At 35.3% G+C, this 24,668-nt stretch overlaps 1 protein-coding gene across 1 annotated transcript; it reads right to left on the reverse strand.

Moving 5' to 3' along the window:
• Nucleotides 1–20,090: 20,090 nt before the first annotated feature.
• On the reverse strand, nt 20,091–20,738 carry LOC139889828 (zinc finger protein 5-like). The gene has a single exon (XM_071872751.1). The coding sequence runs from the start codon at nt 20,736–20,738 to the stop codon at nt 20,091–20,093; it is 648 nt and encodes a 215-aa protein (XP_071728852.1).
• Nucleotides 20,739–24,668: the final 3,930 nt, after the last annotated feature.

Here is a 24,668-nt window from a genome sequence, read left to right on the forward strand (position 1 = left end):
GAAGGAAGCGTTTCAAGAGGCATTTGATGATAGAATTGTCGAGCTCATTCGTGACCAAGTATCTATAGACATTTGATATTGCTCATTTACACTATGTTTCTTACGCAATATCTACCTCGTTCTACTCGGTTTTGATTTCATTGTGCTTTAAAACTGAAGAAAACGGGAAAAGTCACGTTCTAAGAATGGCTACAGTCTTGAGTATGAAATTGGTGTAAAATTGACCAATATGTTATGCAAATGATCAAGAAAACTGCAAAGTGCTTAAATCTGACAAAGAATGACGTTCCAATACATGGGAACGACGTTCCAAACTAAGGAACGACGTTCCACCTGCAGAAAAGGGCGTTCCAGGTCTAAAGAACGACGTCCCAATACAAAGGAAATGAAGAAAAAAATTAAACAGAGCTTATAGAGGTCGAATTGGGAACGACGTTCCTAAATAAGGAACAGAGTTCCACTTTCCAGTGTAACGGAACGACGTTCCATGAAATGGAACGGCGTTCCACCTTATCGGGTACTAAGAACGACGTTCTGAATACAGCAACGGTGTTCCACCGGGTTTTCTGGGAGAATTTTAATGAAGAGTATAAATAGAAAGAGATGGGTTTTTCTCATTATGAAGTTAATCAAGTAGTGCAGTTTTGGAGGCTGAGGATAATTAGGGTTTTGGTAGCTCAATAATTAGGGTTTTCATTAAGTTTTCATCAAATTTCATCATCTACATCAAGGATTTGGGGCTAGCTCAAGATCTAAGGCTTGTTTCTTCATAATCTTCATCTTCTACATCTAGCTCAAAGTTGTAGTTTCATTTGGTACAATTTCATCTTTAATATTGCAATATGATATTTGAATCTTCTTTTACTTCTAGTATTGTGTTTGTTCTAGCCATGCTTGGCTAGAATCTTATATGTACACTTGATTATGAAGCTTGTAAGCTAAAGATTGTTCAATATTTATGTTTATGATTGTGTTTGAATGAAACTTATGAGTTGCTGATTGAGGTTTATTGTTAGAATTAGCTAAAGAACCTTTGCTATCTTTGTTTTGGGCTTTACTTTGATTATATAAGTTGTCTAACTCTTCTTAGGGATTTGATTAGTGAAGCAACTTGTACTTCAACACTTAGGCGATCTTGACAATCAATTTGGGAATTTCAAGGGATCGGGTTCTTGGTTTGGATTGATTTTCAATTGGTCCTTAGTCAAAATAGTGAAGTTTGGTTTTCTTAAGGGATTTTGATTACTAAAGGGTTTTAGGGGACTTTAATCCAAGTTAAGTACTAATGGCACTCTCATGATTCAACTAGATCTTATTGATGTGAGCTTATGGGAATTCGCGAATGTTGATTTGATCATTAGAACTCTAGTAGGGATACTAGAACATATAGTTTGAACACAATTTGGTCTTGAGTAGACAAAAGAACAATTCCTAATGCTTCAAGTGGAATAGTCATGTGTGCATGCTTTTATTATATTGTTAGTTATTAATCATTTCTAGTTGCTTGCTAATAATTATGCAAGTGTTTTCTTTAAACGTTTCAAAATACAAACCCCCAACCAAACAAACCTTAGGATAATTATGAGTTTTCATCAATCCAATTAGCATTTACCGCTCTCTTGGACGAATCTTAAACAGAAAACTTACTGATACAATGACCGAGTCATTGTTTCTCGGAGCTTGTCACCTTAGTTGAGTCCACGTTTAATTCAATTATAAATCTAAATGAAAGCATGTTTGTGCAAGCACATCAAAACATTTTGGCGCCGCTGCCGGGGAGTGGTTAGCTAGTTGGATTTTTGATCAAGCTTTTAATTGTTCGATCCTTTTGTAAGGATTTATCCTTGCAAAATTTACTTTTCTTGTTTATTATATATTTGTGTTTGGAAAACCCGTGTTTTTTGTGATTGTGATCAAAGGTTAGGTTCCACGGTGTATGAAAATGAGATCCCAAAAGGATCAAGAGTTTGAACATCCGTATTCCGATCCGGAGAGGCAAGTTCAAGGGGTTTATAGGAGACGAGAAGAAAGGGGGTTTAAAGAAAATTTTTGACGTGTTACCTTTTTGTATTGACGAAATGGAAGGAGGTGATGGACCACCCGAACATAACCAATTTGGTGGTGGGGTCAACAATAGAGCACCATTAAATCAAGAACCAAATGTAGATCCAAATGATACACCCATGTGGAATGCACAGTTGATTGTACCTACGGTGGTGCCACCGGCTATTACTAAATCTCCCATCGGGGCCGAACATTGGAAAGCCGAGGGAAATTTCTTCACCATGCTTAAGGATGTCCAATTTCACGGTTTAATGCAGGACAATCCTTTGAGCATCTTCAATCTTTAAATGATATTTGTGATCTCTACAAGCATAAGGATGTTAGCGATGATGCATACAAGTTTAGGGCATTCTCCTTTTCTCTTCAAGGTGATGCTAAAATTTAGTTAAGAGATCTACCTTCCGACACCATTCGAACGTTTCAAGATTTGAGTGATACTTTCCTCAATCATTTCTTTCCACCATCGAAGGCGGAAATACTTAAAATGGAGATTAATGCTTTTGCTCAAAGGGGTGATGAATCATTGTATGACATTCGTTTCAAAAAGATGTTAAGTGCATGTCCACCACACGGTTTATCAAAGAGAGAGTATATCAACATTTTTTTCGGGGTACAAATGATAAGACAAGGAAAATTCTTGATTCCTCCGCGAGAGGTGTGTTCATGTACAAGTCACCAAATGATGCCGAGAAGCTACTAGAAGATATTTCGATCCATACCTATGGATGGAATCCCTCACCTAGGGATTACCCAAGAAAGAATGTATCTCAAGTAGAAAGTGACAACGGTCAAGTTACTCTTGCGAGTTTAAACAACCAATTTCAATCCTGTGGTAAAGAGTTGAAGAAGATCCAATAATCCTTTGTTGATATGCAAGTGGGATGCGAGAGATGCGATGGAGCTCACCTTACAAAGAATTGTCCACAAATCATCCAATGAAATCAACTCGATTTGGATGATATCTCAGTGAACTCGGATGCACATGTTAACTATGTGGGTAACCAAAACTATCAAAGAGGAAGTTCATCAAGTCAAAACAACAACTCCTACCAAGGCAACCAAGGTCACTTCCAATAAAACTAAAGACAAGTTTCCTCCAACACCCAAAATAACCCACCACTCGGATTCAATAACCAAAACCGAAACCAAAGCTACAATCAAAACCGGAGTAACAACTACTAAACACAAAACCAACAATATTACAACAATCAACCCTATAACAACCAAAGTAACCAAAACTATAACCAAAGCTATCAAAAAACCCAAGGTTATAACCAATACCAAAATAACCAAGGTTACAATCAAAACCAACCTCAACTATACCAACAAAATGACAATACTTCCAACTTTAACCAAAACCAACAAAACACTCAACCACCTCAACCGTCAAGGAACTTAGAGGAGATTATGCAAAATTACATCAAGAAGGTGGAGACAACTGAGGCATTTCTGTTGAAAGAGAACGAGTTTTTAAAGCAACAACTATGACATCAACAAGCATCTTTCCAAAACCTTGAGAGCACCGTATGAAGATTGTCAAACCAAGTCGTCAAGAGACCTCAAAAAACTTTACCATTGAATACACAAGTAAACACCAACAACAATTACAATAACAACCGCAATAATCAAAATCAAAACAACAACAACAACACAAGAACCATTCCCATTGAGAGCATCAATCACAACCAACACCATAATCAAGCGAGTTCATCAAATTCCATACCAAAATATAAAATCTCCTAATATTCTGATTACGCTCAAGTGAACTCAATTGTTACAATCAGAGAGAAAGATCAACACGATTGTCCTTGTGTCTTTACATTTGATGTTGAGGAAGAAGAATTTGATATGGATGAAGGATTAAATTTGATATGGATGAAGGATTGCAAATCACCACAACGGAGCTTGGAGTGTTTAAGTTTTCGGATTGGTCCGAGGTGGACGATTACATTCCTCATTTTGTGAAGAACGTGATGCCCATGGAGACTACCGAGTCACCATGTGAGAAAATGGGAAATGATTTCAAGGAAGATGATTTGAACAAGGTCGGCACCGGGGCGAAAGTAGGAAACAATTTGAAGGAAAAGGAGCAAAAGAACGAGGTCGAGGTTCATGCTATACCAAAGATGAGGAAATATGAGGCACCAATTTCGTATTCTCAAGCATTGCTTTCTAAACATCCTAAGGATGTGGATTGTAAGTCTGTCCAAGTCAAAAATGAGAATATTTATATCAAACTACCATTGGCGGAAGTGCTCGAGAATATGCCCAACTATGGGAACTTCTTGAAGACACTTATGGCCAAAAAGGAGGAATGTGAACAAGCATCCACCGTTTGCCTAAAAAGGGAGTGTGATGGGATATTTAAAAAGCGTAAATTACCACCTAAATTGGGCGATCATGGACCTTTTCTAATTCCATGTAATATAAATGGGTCGGAAAGGCTAACTTTATTAGCCGACTCAGGGGCAAGCATCAACTTCATGCCCTACTCTGTCTATACGAGGTTAAGCCTTGGTGATCTTGCACCCACCAAAACGGGATTTAAATTGATTGACCAATATATTAGTCAAAGTGTGGGGATCGCCAAGGATTTAATTGTTAAAGTGGGTGAAATGGAATTTCTGGCAGATTTTGTTATTGTTGACATAAAAGAAGATCCGGTTGTACCCCTTGTATTGGGAAGACCTTTCTTAGCAACAGCGGGCTCTTTACTTGACCTTAGGGTCAGGAAGTTGATCTTAAGAGACCAAGGCAAAAGTATAAGCTTTCATAGCAAATACACTAGTTTGCCACCCAAGCCCAAAACCAAACCACATACGGTTGCTAGTGTGCAAGACACTACAAGCACAACTCAAGTTATTTTACCAACTAAGTGTGGCAGAGAATTTATGAAAGAAACCTTAAGTAAACCCATGGATGAAATTGATGTCATTGATAAATCAATGAGAAAGTTATATGGGCGGGTTCGTCGAGCTACATCCAAGAAGGATGAGCATTGAGAAAACGGTTAGTGTCAAATTTGTCAAAACCTGAAAAGGGTAAACTTAAGCAACTGATCATGGAAACTAAAGTGATGGACAATTGGTTGTTATCAATGATAAAAGATGGTTCTCAATGTGAAAGTTTCACTAGTGCAAAGGAGGGGAAGATTTACCACCCCAGTATTAGTTGAACTCATAAGTGGATGCGAGTCGGGTGATAGACTCATTAATCACTTTCCACAATCGTGTAAATAACTCATTTGGTTGCAATTCATTTAGGATTATCTGATATTGTGTTTTGATAGTTTTCATTTGCATTTAGATTGCATTTCATGCATTTGGGTAATCAGAAAATACCAAAAATAGTTTGTGAATGAGTTGGCTTGTGCTTGGCTTGATCTAAAATTCTGAAAAACGCATTTTTAGTAGTGGAACGACGTTCTGATGTATAGGAACGGCGTTCCTACTTTAACATTTGATCAGAGGCACTTTCTAGGATGTTTCAGGAATGACGTTCCTAATTAAGGAATGACGTTCTTGTTTAGGAAAGGAACGACGTTGTTGATTTTAGAACCACGTTCCTGTTTATGGAACGACGTTCTGTTTTAAGAACGACGTTCCTATCGCATTTTATATGTGTTTTGGGGGTTTATTTGAATCACTTTTGACACACCCATCTTCTCTCAAACTATTACAACAGACAACCACACCCAAAACCCTAATCGATTACTTCAAATTAGTCACTTTTCACCAAAGATCTTGCTTAATCTTCTACCATGAACATCTTTAGAGTATGATTTTTACTTCTATCTTACTTAATTTCATGATTTTGTGAGACTTGCATGCTCTTTACTCTATATGATATATATATATATATATATATATATATATATATATATATATATATATATATATATATATATATATATATATATATATATATATATGTTGATTATGCTTGATTTAGGTTGATTGTGATGATATTATTGTTGATTCTAGACTACATTGTTGTTGATTAACATGGTTTTCATGTTTAATTTCACAAATTACGACTTTGAAAATATAGAGTTCTTCAAAATTGGGGCTTTTGAGGCTAATTGAGATGAAATTGGGTGTTGTCTAGGGTTGATTACTAGTCTACTAACTTGCTATTGTCATGTATCCTTGAAAATTAGTGATTTTTCGCTATGAACTTGAAAATTAGGGTTAATGACTTTAGGGTTTGACCCGTTTTGACTTTTTTACTTGTGATTTAGTTGATTTGAAGCATGAAACACTCTAGCCTATGGTTTTAATATTTGCTTTTCGTATGTTTACAAGGTTATTTAGGTTTTCTATGAATTGCACTTATCTAGTTTGACCCGAGTTGACCATTGTTGCATGTTGACCATTTGGCATAAACATAGAAGATACGGAAGCTTGTTAGTGATGGATTATATGTTGATAGTTGAATTTAAATGAAGGGGGTGCGTTACCCCATTGATGAGTTGATTGTAGTAGGGTTGGAATTATGCTAACTTTATGTAAATGTGGTTTTGTTTGTTGTTTATGCTTATATTTCAGGGTAAAGGCAAAGGCAAAGGCAAACAACAAACTGAGGGTACATCCCGCCAACAAGATATGGCTAGAAACAAACGACAAAGAAAAGAACCATCACCACCACCACCACCTGGCCCTCCATCACCACCTTCCGAGGGGGGTGACCTCCAAGGGTACTATGTCCACCCATGGTTACAAGCCATTTTAGCTATGGCTAATGAGGTTGAGTGGAAAAACGTCTGTTGGCCCGCTTAGCTAAACTTGTCCACATTTCCAAGTATATAGATTTGCAACCTTTAAGGGATATAAATCGTTACCAAGACCTTTTGGAGAACATTGTAGTCTACCCGGATGCGACATATAGGTAAATAACAATTAACCCTTTGTGGCCACTCTTTATAATGCAGGAAGCCACATACCCAACTCTCACCATGGAGTTTCTCACAACCCTACACTTTAGACCCAACCCAATCCGAATAGATGAAGAGGGTTACATGACCTTTCGCCTTGGGGGCGTAGCGAGAAGTTTAGGCATGTTAGAATGGATTCGAGTTCTAGGAATCTATGCTGAGTATAGTGACAATCCGGAGTGTTTGTGGACCTATTTGAAAAATTGTCACAACTTTTCCATGACCTTTGATTTTAATCAAAAATGGGCTCGAATGAGCAATGGCCCATTTACTCCTAGAAAAACCTCTATGACTACTCTCAAAAGCATCTTTCACCACATGATTCACATGGTTGTTTCACTTATGATTAACAACCGGGCGGAAAACCTTGAAAAGATGTCTCACATGGAAGTTTGGCTTAACCATATGATCTATAATGGTTGGAATGCACATATTCCAAACACTATCGCCTTCATTCTTTTTTATGAAGATGGTATGAAGGTTGTAAAGCCTCGTCGGGTGGCCATTTTGTGACTTTGGTAGCTAAATTCTTTGACATTGCCCTTGATGAATTAGCGGGGGAGAGGATAGAGATGAAGAAAACAAATATGAATGATTACCTAAGGTGTAACATCTTGAAGAAAAAGGACGAGGATTATGTTGAGTATGTTAGAAGAATAGTTGAAATGACCAAGCACCAACCAATGAACCAAACCCAAATTTAGCCGGAGGTAGTGGTAGTTCTAGTGTTCCGACCCAAGGAGTTTATAACATGAGCCCTCAAGATAAGGAATTCTTTCAAGGCCAATTCAATGGGATTAACTGAAACATCTATGCGCTTGGGTACAACCAAGTAGGTCACGGGCGTGATATCTCATGGTTATATCATTATGTAGAAAGAATGCATGTGAACCGCACCTCCTTTACCATACCGTGAGCCATGAGACCCATATGTGGATGCAAACCCACCACATCCTTATCCAACTCCTTATCATTATGAGTATTCAACACAACGTGCTCAACAGATGCACGAATTGCATCAACAAAGAATGCATCAACAAGAACGAGAATGACAAGCGGAGGAGGAAAGGCAAAGGGCTGAACATGCTGATGAAGGCGGGTCTCACTATGGACCCAGAGGTTGGTTTAGAAATTTTTGGCAATAATTTGGTTAATTTTGATTCATGCTTGGAAGGTTGGTGTCGAACTTAAAACTTTGTGATTTGTGAAAATTTTAAAACATATGGTTATGTAATAATGCAGGCGGTTGGGTTGGAATTTGAGACAATTGATGATTTTTTATGGTTGTTTGATGGTTGAACAATTTATGCCTTTATTTATAATGGCATGTAGTAGTTTATGTTTGTGGGATCCGGATGGTAGGTAATGCCCCGATAAAACATTTGAAATTTGGGTTGTGATTTGTAATAACTTCACATTTGGTTATCACGTTAGTTAGAATTGTCGTTTTTGAATTTATTCTCGTCGTTATTCATGTTTGGTTGATGGTATTATTATCTTATGCTTTGTAGTTTTAGCATAGAGATTATTTCGTGATTGTTTGTGATGAATTGGTTGGTTATGATTTGAGATTCGATGAAAGTGATTCTTTTGTGGGTGCACATACTTGTACAAGTATCACCCCACACATTTTGTACCTTGTGATCATACTTGATTTGTAGGGAATGCCATGTGCAAATGGCTCCTTATTTTGGCTCAACAAGTGTTACAACAACAAAATGTGAACATGCAAGCGAGTTGGTGACTAAGTTTATTCCGAATGGCGACTACAAAGATCATTTGATCTATTCCAGGTTTCTATCTTTCCTCTCTTTTCTATTCTATTTCAAAATGTCCCTCTATTTTACTAAATTCTTCATTCAATGTAATGAGGGCATTACATTAAACTAAATGTAGGGGGAGAGTTAAAATTTCGGGCCATTCCAAACTTTTTGGGATAAAACTTGTCACATACACCTTAAAAATGATAAAACTTGCATTGTTGACAAATTTTTGGAACAAGCCTTTACCATTGCAATATCACATATCATTAACATTTAAATGGTTAAAGCTTGTGATTTTGGCAAAGTAAAGTCTTTCCCTTATACTTCAAAGTGTAGGAAGTAAAGTCTTCTTTTGTTAATTTTCAAGTGGGAGTAAAATCTCCCACTTTCAAAGTGATTCATGTGTTCAAAGTTGAATTTTTTTTAAAGAGAATCAAAGGTTTAGCATGGAAGTAAAGTCTTCCATGTTGGTTTTAAAAACCCAAGTGTTTAAAGCCCCAAGCTTTAACACTTCCGGATGAGTCAAGTCTATCCACTAAAGGATGTAAAGTATTCCGAATGCCGCTTTACTTGGTGTGGGATACTTCCTAATCCACATCATTTCATATTGACATTGGTCGATTCATCATTTCACGATGGGTTGCATCGGTGTATCATATTGAGGGAAGAGGAGCCACTGAGCTTCACAATGTGCTATCCTCTTTAGGAGTAATGGCTTCGTGCGAGTGTTGCTTAGACAACACACCCCATAGCCAAAAGTTATGGGCACCAATGTTATTGCAATAAACGGAAAGGTAGTTCCTAATTCCTACCTTTTCTAAACATAAGCATAAAAGCTTGTTATGTGGGAAGTAGCTAAGTGTTTAAACACTTCTGGGAGAATCGTGTCCTCCCATGCTTGGAAGTAAAGTCTTCCAAGTTAAATCAAGAATCAAGGAGACCAAAACTTGAAAGTAAAGTCTTTCAAGTATCGTTTTGCCATAGACCCTAAACACTCACACCTAAGGTAGTTGCTCTCCCATCACTATTGATACCGAATAGTTTGTCTACGGGGGGAGTAGCTACCCGTGTGGTCGTACCACCACCAGGATGGCTTGTATTCACATAGCCTTTTTGAGCCCAAGATAGTTATTGTCTCATCGCCTCTGAACCAGGAGGTAGTTCATTTTTGTGATATACCGGGGCAATAGCTATCCGTGCGGTTGTCCCAAATCTGGGATGGTTTTGGATGCACAAAACTTTTAAACCATAAAATTTCCGGAAAACTTTTCTTGTTTCACAACTTGACTTGTTTTCCCTTTCTAAAAACAAAAATGGTTTTCTAAAAAAGCCTTGTTTTCCTTAAGGCTAAACCTTTTTCTTGGATGACTCATTAAAATTGGCGCTCCATACACCAAAGAGAAGCTTGTGGGAAATCCTTGACTTGTGATGAGGAAGGATAGATGGGAAGGTAAAGTTTGTGGTTTTGAGGGTTTGAAGAATGCTCCTAGAAAGGTTCGCACTAAAATGTCAATTCTTGATCCATTTAATCTTAATTGTGAAATCTTGTGGACATTTGTATTTAAAGCCTTTCTAAGGAGCAAAGTTTGTTTGTTTGATTAATTTGTGGGTTATTGAGCATGGAGATGTTAGTTAGGCTTGAATTAAGGATGTTTGAAGAAATGAAGCTTGATTTGGAGGAGTGGTGTATCTTTTGAGGTTTAGTTTGAAGACACTGTCAAGGATTGCCACCCACCATTGCCCATTGATGAGATGAAGTTTTTTGACACATTGAGTTTGAGATTTTGTTAGTGTTTGAAAGAAGAAGAAGAAGAAGAAGAAGAAGAAGAAGAAGAAGAAGAAGAAGAAGTTAGTGCTTGGTTCTTGGTGAGCACAAGTTTTGGAGATCGTTTTAGCCTTTCAAAGTTGCATAATCATGGAGGTAACTCTTATTGTCCACTTCTTGCACTTTGGTTTGATCATTTCTATGCTATTATTTCCTAGAGGCGTTTTCTCCAATTCTTGTTAGTTTTTGTTCTTGCTTGAGGACAAGCAAGGTTTAAATGTAGGGGGTTTGATAGTGCCCATTTACACTACGTTTCTTACGCAATATCTACCTCGTTCTACTCGATTTTGATTTCCATTGTGCTTTAAAAGTGAAGAAAACGGGAAAAGTCATGTTCTAAGCATGGATGTAGTCTTAAGTATGAAATTGGTGTAAAATTGACCAATATGATGTGCAAATGATCAAGAAAACTACAAAGTGCTAAAATCTGACCAAGAACGACGTTCCAGTACATGGGAACGGCGTTCCAAATGCCAGAACAGCATTCCAAACTAAGGAACGACGTTCTACCTGCAGAAAAGGGCATTCCAGGTTTAAAGAATGACATCCCAATACAAAGGAAATGAAGAAAAAATGATATAGGGCTTATAGAGGCCGAATTGGGAGCGACGTTCCTAAATAAGGAACGGAGTTCCACTTTCTAGTGCAACAGAATGACGTTCCATGAAATGGAAAGGTGTGGGTACTAAGAACGACGTTCTGATTACAGGAACGATGTTCCACTGGGTTTTCTGGGCAGAATTTTAATGAAGAGTACAAATAGAAAGAGATGGGTTTTTCTCATTATGAAGTTAATCAAGTAGTGCAGTTTTGGAGGCTGAGGATAATTAGGGTTTGGTAGCTTAGTAATTAGGATTTTCATTAAGTTTTCATCAAATTTCATCATCTACATCAAGGACTTGGGGCTAGCTCAAGATCTAGGGCTTGTTTCTTCATCATCTTCATCTTCTACATCTAGCTCAAAGTTGTAATTTCATAGTTTGGTACAATTTCATCTTTAATATTGCAATATGATGTTTGAATCTTCTTTTACTTATAGTATTGTGTTTGTTCTAGCCATTATTGGCTAGAAACTTATATGTACACTTGATTGAAGCTTGTAAGCGAAGGATTGTTCAATATTTATGTTTATGATTGTGTTTGAATGAAACTTATGAGTTGTTGATTGGGTTTTGTTGTTAGAATTAGCTAAAGAACCTTTGTTATCTTTGTTTTGGGCTTTACTTTGATTATATAAGTTGTCTAACTCTTATTAGGGATTTGATTAGTGAAGCAACTTGTACTTCAACACTTAGGTGATCTTGACAATCAAATTGGGGATTTCAAGGGATTGGGTTCTTGGTTTGGATTGGTTTTCAATTAGTCCTTAGTTAAAATAGTGAAGTTTGGTTTTCTTAAGGGATTTTGATTACTAAAGGGTTTTAAGGGACTTTACTCCAAGTTAAGTACTAATGGCACTCTCATGATTCAACTAGATCTTATTAATGTGAGCTTATGGGAATTCGTGAATGTTGATCTGATCATTAGAACTCTAGTAGGGATACTATAACATATAGTTTGAACACAATTTGGTCTTAAGTAGACAAAATAACAATCTGAATGCTTCAAGTGGAATAGTCATGTGTGCATGCTTTTATTATATTGTTAGTTATTAATCATTTCTAGTTGCTTGCTAATAATTTGTGCAAGTGTTTTCTTTAAACGTTTCAAAATACCAACCCCCAACCAAACAAACCTTAGGATAATTATGAGTTTTCATTAATCCAATTAGCATTTACCGCTCTCTTGGGACGAATCTTAAAAGGAAAACTTACTAATATAAGGAACGAGTCATTGTTTCTCGAATCTTGTCACCTTAGTCGAGTCCACGTTTAATTCAATTATAAATCTAAAATAAAGCATGTTTGTACAAGCTCGTCACCATTCAATCCGAGTTTGAAAGAGGTTTCCTAAATCTCAAGATGAAGAACGTGAAGTAGGGAATGGAGAGGGTAATATCTGTCATAATGCTCAAATTCATGCTCAGAGAAAAGAGTTCAATTACAAGAACTTTATGATCACTAAACTGTCGTCCTATGAAGGGGACCCATATCCACTCAAGACCGCTAGGTGGATATTGAAATTTGAAGGGTCCTTCCAAAAAAGAGAGTGTCCACTCGATAAAAGGACAAGGTTTGGTACGAGCATGTTGATGGGTGATGTTAAGCGGCAGTGGGATGAAAGAATGTTGTTGTTCGGGGAATAACAAACCAGGTTGCCTTAGGAGGAATTCAAAACGTTATTTTTCAAGGAATTCCAAACTCAAGCAGATCTTATAAGGTTGAGAAACGGGTTTCATAATATGCAATAAGGGTCGATGGATCTAAAAACTTTCAAATCATGTTTCTTGGCAAAGGCTCAATTTTGCCTCGAATATGCCGGAAACGATTAGTTGCTAATGGATAAATTTCATCAAGCTATGAATGAGAACTTACTTGAACGAATTAGTCTTAGTCATGTGAATTCTTTTGCTAAATTATTTGTGGTAGCAAAGGGCTTTGAGTCTAATTCGCCGAAGAAAGTGGATCAAGCTTCTAGTAAAAGGGGGTTTGAAGCCACTAGTTCTCATAGTAAGAAATCCAAAAATGCCAACGAAAGTGTGGGTAGTGTGAAAAAGGGTGGTTCCGAAGAATATGTTCAAATTCACCGGGCACATGAAGTCAGAATGTCTCGAATTGTCTGTGGAAGAAAGAAGGAAGGAGCAAGCATAAAATTTGGAAAAAGCGGCGGGTGCCACGAAAGGTCGTAACTATTTGATGACAAGTGATGAAGCAAAGAAATCCTCTGATGTTGTTTCATGTACTTTTTCGGTTAAATCTAGACCTGCAAGATTACTTTTTAATTCTGGTGCAAGTATGTCATTTATTTCTTTGAAGTGTGTCGATAAATTGAATTGATCATTAGATAAGTTAGAGTCTTCGTTAGAAGTTGAAATAGTGGATGACAAAACTATGCTAGTGGTTGGTGTGTACAATTTTTTTCGAAAGTTTAAAGATTGATTTGATACCCATATCTTTGAGTGAATTTGATATTGTCATTAGCATGGATTGGCTCAGTTGTCATGAGGCCGATATCTTATGTCATGAAAAAATTGTAAGGCTGAAGGCTCCAAGTGGGGGAGTGATAGTTATTCATGGTGAAGCACAACGGTGACTCGTGCCTATTTGTACTTATGCAAGGGAGCGTCGACTCCTTAGTAGTAGGTGCATGTATTTCCTAGCACATGTGATTGATACCCGAGAAGAACCATCATCCATTTAAAGTATTCCGGTGGTATGTGATTTTGAAGACGTGTTTCCTGATGAATTGATGGGTGTTCTGCCAAAAAGGCAAGTTGAGTTCCGCATTGATTTGATTTCGGAGGCCACCCTCATTGCTAAGACGCCTTATCGTCTAGCACCAAACAAAATGCGGGAGTTATTGAATCAAACCCAAGAATTGTTAGAAAAGGGTTTCATCCGACCGAGTAGCTTGCCTTGGGGTGTTCCGGTCTTGTTCGAGAAGAAGAATGACGATAGTATGTGCATTGATTACCACAAATTGAATAAAGTGACGATCAAGAATCGGTATCCTTTGCCTCAGATTGACGATTTATTTGATCAACTTTAAGGAGCGTGTTACTATTCTAAGATTGACTTGCGATACGGTTATCATCAAATGTGAATTCGTGATGAAGATATTGAGAAGTCGGCTTTCCGAACTCAATATGGGCATTTCAAATTTGTGGTGATGCTCTTTGGTCTTATGAATGCGCCCAATAATGGTGTATCCTAGGAGATACACGCATAAAAGCATCGTTTTTATACAAAAGAAAGCATCGAAAAGCATAAAAGATAGCAATTTTGGCAGTTTTTATTAGTATCCGTCCAGCGCTTAGAGAGGCCGCCCAGCGTCATGTGTAAGCCCTGTAGGCATCTTCTATGCTTAAGCCCTTGAATAGGCGCGTGAGTGGCACACAGCCACGTCAGCTCACACCAAAGGCGGTTCCGGGTATTTCGCATAACCAAATTAATCAGCATCTAACACGTGTTCTCGAGAATTTCGGACCTTCTACGTCTATAAATAGACCCCCAGGGGTCACCACTTTCTCTCTCACACAGTACTTTCTCACTCTATAGCTCACCGCTTAGTAACAAAACGCTATACAGACCACTCTCAGCTTGGTCCAAAGACTGATTAGGCCACCCCACGGATATCTCATCCGTGTTCTGGGTCTGCAGGGATTCTTTCCCAAGGGCAAACATCAGTCGACAACTAATCACTCAATGCTAGGCAGTTCTAGTATTGTACTGGTACCTTTTAGCTGCTAGACGGAAAATAGTACCAACACCCACAGAATTCATGGATCTTATGAATCGAGTGTGTCAACCTATGTTGGATAAGTTGGTGATTGTGTTGATTGATGATATACTCGTTTATTCTAAGAGTATGAAAGAACATGAACACCATTATCGCCGGTTTATTTAAGACTTCTCTAAAATTGCTTATCCATTAACGAAATTGACGAGGAAAAAAGTGAAGTTTAATTGGGAAAATGAGAAAGAAATTGATTTCCAATTGTTGAAGAAGAAGTTGAGTCAAGCTCAGGTTTTGGTGTTACTGGAAGGTATTGAAGATATGACGGTGTATTGTGATGCTTCAATTAATGGGCTCAGTTGTGTTCTAATGCAAAGAGGTAAAGTGATTGCTTATGCCTCGAGACAACTAAAGGAGCACGAGAAGAACTACTCGACTCATGATCTTGAGTTAGCAGCGGTGGTTCATGCCTTGAATATTTGTCGCCACTATTTATTTGGTGTCAAGTGTACGATTTATACGGATCATAAGAGTTTGAAATATTTATTTGATCACTGTGACTTCACAAAGTGTCAGTGCCGATTGTTGGATCTTTTGAAAGATTATGATTGTGAAATACTTTACCATCCAGGTAAGGCTAATGTGTTTGCGGATGCTTTAAGCCAAAAGAACCAATACTCGGGGATACGGGTAGAGTCATTACGATTGACCATTTCAAATGATTTTTTCAAGAAACTTTGTGAAGTTCAAATTGAGGCTTTTGTGAACAATAAACATGAAGAGAGAATAAAGGGACAAATGGAGTCTATTGAATTAGGTCCGCGTGGATTGTTGTCCTTCAAGGGTAGAGTGTGGGTACCAAAAATGGGTGGATTATGGCAAGTACTACTTGAAAAATCGTATAAGTCAAAGTATTCCATCCACCAAGGTGCAACATAAATGTATATTGACTTGAAAGTAGAGTATTGGTGGCCCGGTATGAAGCGTGACATTATAAAGTATGTTGAATATGTCTCACTTGTTTGTAAGTTAAAGTCGAGCACCAAGAGCCGTATGGTACGTTGTAACCGTTAGAAATCCCGAAGTGGAAATGAGAGCATCTTACCATGGATTTTATCACAAAGTTGCTAAAAATGGCGAGAATCCAATTTGACACCATTTGGGTAATCATTGATAGTTTGACGAAAAGTGCGTTGTTTCTTCCTATTCGATAGACAATTTCAGCGGAGACATTGGCAAGATTTTTCATTAAAGAGGTAATATCGGGACATAGAGTTCAAGTATCGATTGTCTCGGATAGAGACATACGATTCACATCTCGATTTTGGAGTAAGTTTCATGAGGAAATGGGTACTCAATTGAATTTGAGAACCGTTATCATCCTCAAACGGATAGTCAAAGCGATAGTACCATTCAAACCTTGAAGGATATGCTTTGGGCTTGTGTAATCGACTTTGGTGGTAATTGGGATGATCATTTACCCTTGGTGGAGTTCTCTTACAACAATAGTTATCATACTAGTATCAAGATGCCACCATATGGGATGCTATATGGAAGGAAGTGCCGAACCCCGATTTGTTTGGGGGTGAGGTAGCGCAAAGAGAGGTCGAGAGTACCGATGTGGTTTTAGAGACGAATCAAAAGATAGAAATGATCCATGCTCGTCTTAAGGCGACGCAAGGCAAAAAGCATACGCGGATAAGAGTAGAAGACCTATCGAATTTCAAGAGGATGATATGGTGATACTTAAGGTTTCTCCATGGAAGCGTATAATTCGGTTCCGAAAATAAGGAAAACTTTCTCCTCGGTTTATTAGACCATTTAAAATTTTGACTCGTGTTGGAGAAGTCGCTTATAGACTAGAGTTACTAAAAGAGCTTGCGTGAATCTATAACACATTTCATGTTTTCCATCTCCGTAAGTGTCTTGTGGATGACTCGATGTGGGTGTCATTGGAAGAAATTACTCTAAATAACAAATTAGAGTATGATGAGGAACCGGTGGCGATTCTTGATGAGAAGGTTAAAGTGATGCGTAACAAAGAAGTGAGAACCTATAAGGTGCAATGGTGGCATTGAAAAGGTTCGGCATTTACGTGGGAACCCGGGGAATTTGTAAAGGAGTACTTGTCCGCTTGCTACGAAGCTTGGATCGCGAGGGTGCGATCCTGTTCAAATGAAGGAGAATTGTAAGCCCCTGCCTGGCCGACACGCTTTACTACTCACCGTGCAATAAGTTGGCATGTCGCGCCGATGTGCTGGCAGACCAGGGACTGATGTGTACAAATGTGGAGTTAAAGGAAATTTTGCATGGACGGGTTTAATGGGTTAATTCAGATCCGGACTTTCATTTTCTCCATTTTCATCTTCAAAAAAAGACACCCAAATTAGAGTGATAAGGTATTATAGTGAGAGGAAGCTCATTTTTATGAAGAAGAAGCTAGTTCAACCCAAATTGGAACCCAAATTCTTGTGTTGCAGTCATCTAGCTCAATTTTACATTTAAGGTTAAACCGTAATTCGAATCTTTTGTGTTGTTTTGATCTAGGGTTAGGGTTTGGGTTGGTAATGGGTTATAAACCTCATTTCTTGTGAAACTCATGGTTTTAGTGTGTAATCTGGGTATGAAAAACCCATATGTTGTGGTCTAGGGTTTAATGATGAATTTCTCTAGTGTGAGTCTTAATAATTTAGCATAATCGTACACTTGTGTGATAGTGATTATGTTGTTGTTTAAGTTGGTTGTTAACCTAAATTTTGGTGTTGACCTTCAAATGGGTCAAATTGTGTGTTGTGTGACTTGTTTGGGAAAATAAGTATGTTAATACTTGAAATGGTGTAAATTTGTATATTATAAGCATAATCACTAACTACTAGTGATTTTGGGTGTGTTGACTTGAGTCAAGTATTGTAAATCACAAAATGGGTAGATATTGCACTTGAAAGTTTTAGTGTGTTTGATTTAGTCAACGTGTATGCTTAGTTGATTGATATTGAATTTAATAGGTGTTTTACATCATTGAGCGTGGACTACAAGTGTTTCATTTATCAAGCGTTTAAGGTGAGTGGAATGATTATATATATGTGTATATAAGTTGCGGGTGATGTGGTAATACTGTTATTCGTGCAATGGATTCACTAATTTCCGCGCGTTGGAACCACAAAGTGGAATGGTGTATACCGTGCGTTGACAACACCATATGTCGTTTATTCGACAAGTGCGAGTTTGGTGGTTGTGACCGATTGTCGGATCACTTCACGTCGTGCGTTGACGGCCACTTCAGGGATTAGTGTTATATCATGCGTTGTATATACACTATTGGTTGTGCGTTTACCATCCCCCAGTGCTTATGGTTAATCATATTTTGTGTGTTGTTTATTTAGCATTTTTATATGCTATTTGAGATGCTAGTCTGGTATGCGTTGTATGTGAAGTGTTTGCGAAAAAAGTGACTTATATATGTATGTATATAATTATTGTATTCACTAACCTTTATGCTTACCCTCTTTGTTGTTTATCTTTTTATAGATTCGGGTGCGGACAAAAAAAAAAAATGGTTAGATTTGAGGCTGGTTTGATTTGGTGGAATTGTGAGAAGATTTGTTTTGGATGTTTTGCTTACTTTGGGTAGTTATAAACCCAAATACCATGATCGGGTCCATGTTTTGTACTAAACCCATTTTGGTCAATATTGTCATGTGGTCTTGTATTGGGTTGTTGATAATTCCAGAGGTTACTAAATTTTATTTTGATGTTAAAACTTGATAATTAATGCTTTGGATGTGTACCAGAAGTTTCATGATGATAAACAATGTATATGAATTAGTTTGGTGAATTTTGTTGAAGTAGAGACTTGTATTTATCTTATGTCCTGAAATCCAGTTTTGAGTCGTGTCGCGCAGGTCATCTGGGCGCCGCGCAGGTCGTTTGTACGCCGCGCAGATGGACATGGGTTGGTAATCAGGTCTGGGTTAAAGTTCTGTTTTAAAAAAACAATTGTATGGCGCGCCACGCGAGAATTTTGCGCGCCACGCAGATTCTTTGTAAAAAATGTGTCGTTTTTAAGAGAACGAGTTTGGCATTCACAATACTACTATAGAAATTTAATTTCTCACAACATTGCCATGCATGCACAATTCTCTCGTACAACATGACAACACTCAATTCACTAAAGGGAATGGTCTTATAGGGCTACTTTATTTCAAAATATTTTTGACAATTCAGTTTCGAATTTAATTTTCACTAAATATTAAAGTAATAGACACAACAACAACAAAAACAACAACCGAATCTCATATATGTGGATGATGGGGGGGAGAAAAATGTAGACAATCAATTTTTTATCTCAGAATAAAGATAAATCATTTCTCTACTGAGAATGAAACACTCCAAGAGTATAGAAAATCCTCCTTCTCAATGTTAAAGTAATTGACACTCAACATTAAATGTTACAATCACTTATGTTTCTATGTTGATTCTTGACATAAGGTAGATAAAGACCTTTAACTAGAAGAAAGGTATTAATCTTTAGTTTCAGTTAACCTGATCCATTATCAAAATTAGTAATGTTAGTTAACATACTAAAATTCAAAGCTATCTAGAAGGAGGGATGAAATAATAAATGAGTTTAGTCATCACACGTAATCAACTCTTGGCTCTTTGTTAATGTCTTTGATTGAGAAAATTAAATAACTAGTTTGAATTTTATATTCGTACACTTACACCTGAAGAATAATATTATATTAATATTGATATTGATATTGATATTGATATATAATAAATAACATCTATGGAGTACTTGAAAACTTGATACTAATAATTAAAATACATGAAAAGCATTGTTCCCTAATCTTTGGTTCTCTTCAAAAGTAACCCTAGTAATCAAGCAACATAATTGATAATTGATAATTGATAATTGATACTAAATTATATTGTCTTGTCTTTCTTGCATCAATTAGCTAGATAATCATAAACTATATATAGTTGGTGACCATACAAATATAAAAAAATTAATAAATAAAAAGGAGAAATATCATCCAAGTATGAAGATATTTTCATCATCAAAACATAATACAAAAACAAATGTGTAAGCCTTTCTTTCACTACTAATTTACTTGCATACAAATGATCAGGAACTTAAGAATTTCGTTAATCTCAATATAACTAAAGTTCACATGATAGAGTTGGAGTTCAAACTCAATTGAAGATCTAAATTACCCTTGTAGTTTTTATTTATATCAACCACTTTAGAAGAGGGTTTAATGGCAACTGGCATGTAGTTCCTTCTTGAGCTATCTACATGTGTAAGTGTAAAATTGCATGGATCTTTAAACGACAATAAATCATCGTCGTACGAACTTAAACTAATATTTGACTCGAATTCTGAACCATAATAACCATTAAAATCAAAATTAAACCCGTGTTGATTACGGGTATAAGGTTGGAGGTAATAGTTGATTCTTGTCTTTCTTGCTTGTAGTTGCAACCTCTTTTTCTTCAATCTTTCTTTTTTGTGTGCGTTTTGATGACCTCCTAATGCTTGTGAATTTACAAACTCCTTGAAACAATATTGACACTCGAATTTCTTTGAATCAATAGTATGATTCTTTTCCGTGGTCGTTGATGAAGAATTTACACTTTCGTCCCCTTCGGCTAACCTAAAATGGTTGGTTGTTGGGCTAGTTCCGTCACCGCAAGGATGTACTTCAAACCCGAATATTTTGAGCTGTTTCTTATCATTTGGTTGTGTCGAGCGTTGATCACTTGCATCTCCTTCTTCCCATGTTGATGAAAGAAGATCAGAAACACTTTTTCCCATTTTTATTGAAAATTTATGTTGTAAATTTAGGTTTCAAATAGATATACCCAAATGGGGTGTTGTTTTTCTTGCTTTTATAGCAACTCAATAAATTGTTTCTTTGTTTTTTATACATGTGTACATCATGCATAATAGTAATATTTAAAAACATCATTAAGGTAAAGAACAATATAATAGGATTAATAGTATAACATAAGAAAGTGAGGGGAAATAGTCAAGATAGGGGGAGGGTGGGTGTGTAAAAGCAATATTTGATGAAGATCACGTCCACCTAAAGTAGGAGCCATACATTTATTAAATCGAGTTTAATAGCACATAGAATTGAATATAACTTGTATTACATAATAGTGAAATGACCCGTGAAATTACGGCTTTGTTTAAATAAAATAAATTAATGACATGTTTTAGGTATTAAGTGAATGTAAATGCTAAAGTCATTTATTTTAATGACTCGTAAAACTATGAATTCGACTAAGAAACTTGTCGTTGTTTTTACAAATATATAGAGACATTTCATTTCGCATATGTATGTAACGTTGTTAATCTCGTAAATAGAATTCATATTTGAATATTGATAATATGATAATTATAATTATAATTATTATAATAAAAATAAATAATAATAATAAAGTTTACTCAAAGTTGAGTATTTATATTTTAATAATTATAATTAGTAATAATAAATGTTTTTTGAAATTTTTTAGAAAATTAAAATACATTATTATATAAAGTTGTACAATATGCTTTAAAATTTATAAATATGTTCATTGGGTGTTATGTAGAAGATTGTACAATTTGTTTTAAAGTTTGTAAATATGGTCATGTGAGTGTTTTATCATAACGTTGTACATAATGTTTCAAATATTGTACATATGGTCATGAGATGTTTTACCATAAGATTGTACATAATATTTCAAATATTGCACATACAGTCATATGGATGTTTTATTTTCTTTCCATAATAATCGTAAAATTTGTTTTTATTTTTATGTTTTTTATGGCATTATCGTGTTTTTTTAATATTTAATTAATTAAGTGGATTTAATAGAACTAATATATAAAATATTAATGACATCATCATTTATGAAATTAAAATGTAATTAGCTAAAAGATGACATTATTATTTTAGAGGTTTATTAGACTATATATATATATATATATATATATATATATATATATATATATATATATATATATATATATATATATATATATATATATATATATATATACACGTAAATGTTGATCAATATTTTGTAGTATTATTTCGACCTAAAGCAGCACCTGGAAGGTCCTAACCGGAGAATGATCACTAATGGGATCTTTTCCCACGCTGAAAAATTGTACCGGGACAAAAAGTGTAAATTAAGAAGACATTTTGGGAAGGGTGTGTAAAAGCAATATTTGATGAAGATCACGTCCACCTAAAGTAGGAGGCATACATTTATTAAATCGAGTTTAATAGCACATAGAATTGAATATAACGTTGTATTACATACTAGTGAAATGACCCGTAAAATTACGGCTTTGTTTAAATGCGGCTTTGTTTAAATGAAATAATTTAATGACATGTTTCAGGTATTAAGTGAATGTAAATTATAAAGTCATTTATTTTAATGACTCGTAGAACCATGAATTCGACTAAGAAACTTGTCGTTGTTTTTACAAATATATAGAGACATTTCATTTCGCATATGTATGTAACGTTGTTAATCTCGTAAATAGAATTCATATTTGAATATTGATAATATGATAATTATAATTATAATTATTATAATAAAAATAAATAATAATAATAACGTTTACTCAAAGTTGAGTATTTATATTTTAATAATTATTATTAGTAATAATAAATGTTTTTTGAAATTTTTTATAAAATTAAAATACATTATTATATAAAGTTGTACAATATGCTTTAAAATTTATAAATGTGTTCATTGGGTGTTATGTAGAAGATTGTACAATTTGTTTTAAAGTTTGTAAATATGGTCATGTGATTGTTTTATCATAACGTTGTACATAATGTTTCAAATATTGTACATATGGTCATGAGATGTTTTACCATAAGATTGTACATAATATTTCAAATATTGCACATTTAGTCATATGGATGTTTTATTTTCTTTCCATAATAATCGTAAAAATTTTTTTTATTTTTATATTTTTATGTCATTATCGTGTTTTTTAATATTTAATTAATTAAGTAGATTTAATAGAACTAATATATAAAATATTAATGACATCATCATTTATGAAATTAAAATGTAATTAGCTAAAAGATGACATTATCATTTTAGAGGTTTATTAGACTATATATATATATATATATATATATATATATATATATATATATATATATATATATATATATATATATATATATATATATACGTAAATGTTGATCAATATTTTGTAGTATTTTTTCGACCTAAAGCAGCACCTGGAAGGTCCTGACCGGAGAATGATCACTAATGGGATCCTTTCCCACGCTGGAAAATTGTACCGGGACAAAAAGTGTAAATTAAGAAGACATTTTGGGATAGAACAAAAGACAATGAAAAACCACCACATTGGTGCAAGGTTAAACAAAGCGATTGGGATCTCTTTAAAAAAACTCATGGAAGACGAAAGAAACAAGGAAAGGGTGAAAGTGAACAAAGAGTGTCGATTAAAGCAGACGGTCAGAAATCACCAGGGTAGGAAGTCACTCTCCCAATATTGATATGAACATGTAAGTTTATTTATGTGTAATTTGGATAAATTTTCGACCCGTATATATATATATATATATATATATATATATATATATATATATATATATATATATATATATATATATATATATATATATATATATATATATATATATATATATAATATATGTATATATATAATTATATATATATAGTATATGTATATATATAATTGTATATATATAAACATATATTGCTATTATCTATTTATTAATATTATATACCGTACAGCGTAATATGAAGACAAATGAGCCTCAAAGTTTAATTGACAAGTATAAACGGAATAACATTGATGTTGCTGGTAATTTTCGTCATCCCGAGATAACTCAAAGAAATTATGTAAGTAATTACCTACACTAGAACGTAAATTTTGTATATAAATTAAACACATTAAAAGGTTAATTTTATAACTTGGGTTATTCTTATGTTTTAAATATGCAGGATGACATGGTTCGACTTCGAAATGAGCAAGCTGGATCTGACGACTCAATGTCAGAACTACAGATCTAGCATAAGGTATTAGGACCACGTTATGAATAGGAGCATCGTATCGGTCCACGCATTTCTGAGTCCCCTAGGTCTGTTGATTCCGCAAGTTCATCCAGCCATTCAAGTCAACGTTTTTATACTGAGGAAGAATTTAATCAAAGGTGGGAGGATGGACGTGAGAGATTGAAAGCTAAAGTAAAAGCAAGTTTGACCAATGAAGTCACGGAAAGTGTACAAAATTCTGTCACGCAAACCATGAAACAATCGATGCAAAATGTGATGAAAAGGTTCTTAAATATGGGTGGTGGAAGTTCTAGTGGCCGGCGGCATGAGACTATCACGGGAGAAATGAAAAGCAACATCTAATCCGAAAAGCCACATGTTTGCAACGGCTATTTTATGAACGTCTATTTTTTTCTATAAATACCATTAACCTAATTTTATTTTACCATACATCTCACACTTGTCTCTCATTTAAAAAACCATTTTACAATCACACAGTTTGAACAAGATGAGTCGGATTTTGTATTGTTGTGTGCTATTGCACAACATGATAGTAGAGGATAACGGGTACGCAATTTCATGGCTCGAGGATGTAACACCCTGATTTTTTATATATGTCACAGCGGAAGTATAAGAAATTACCAAAATATCCATAGTTAACGTTTACATAACATTGTTTATAAAC

This window comes from Rutidosis leptorrhynchoides, chromosome 2 (genome assembly GCF_046630445.1).
Source record: "Rutidosis leptorrhynchoides isolate AG116_Rl617_1_P2 chromosome 2, CSIRO_AGI_Rlap_v1, whole genome shotgun sequence".
Taxonomy (NCBI): Eukaryota; Viridiplantae; Streptophyta; class Magnoliopsida; order Asterales; family Asteraceae; genus Rutidosis; species Rutidosis leptorrhynchoides.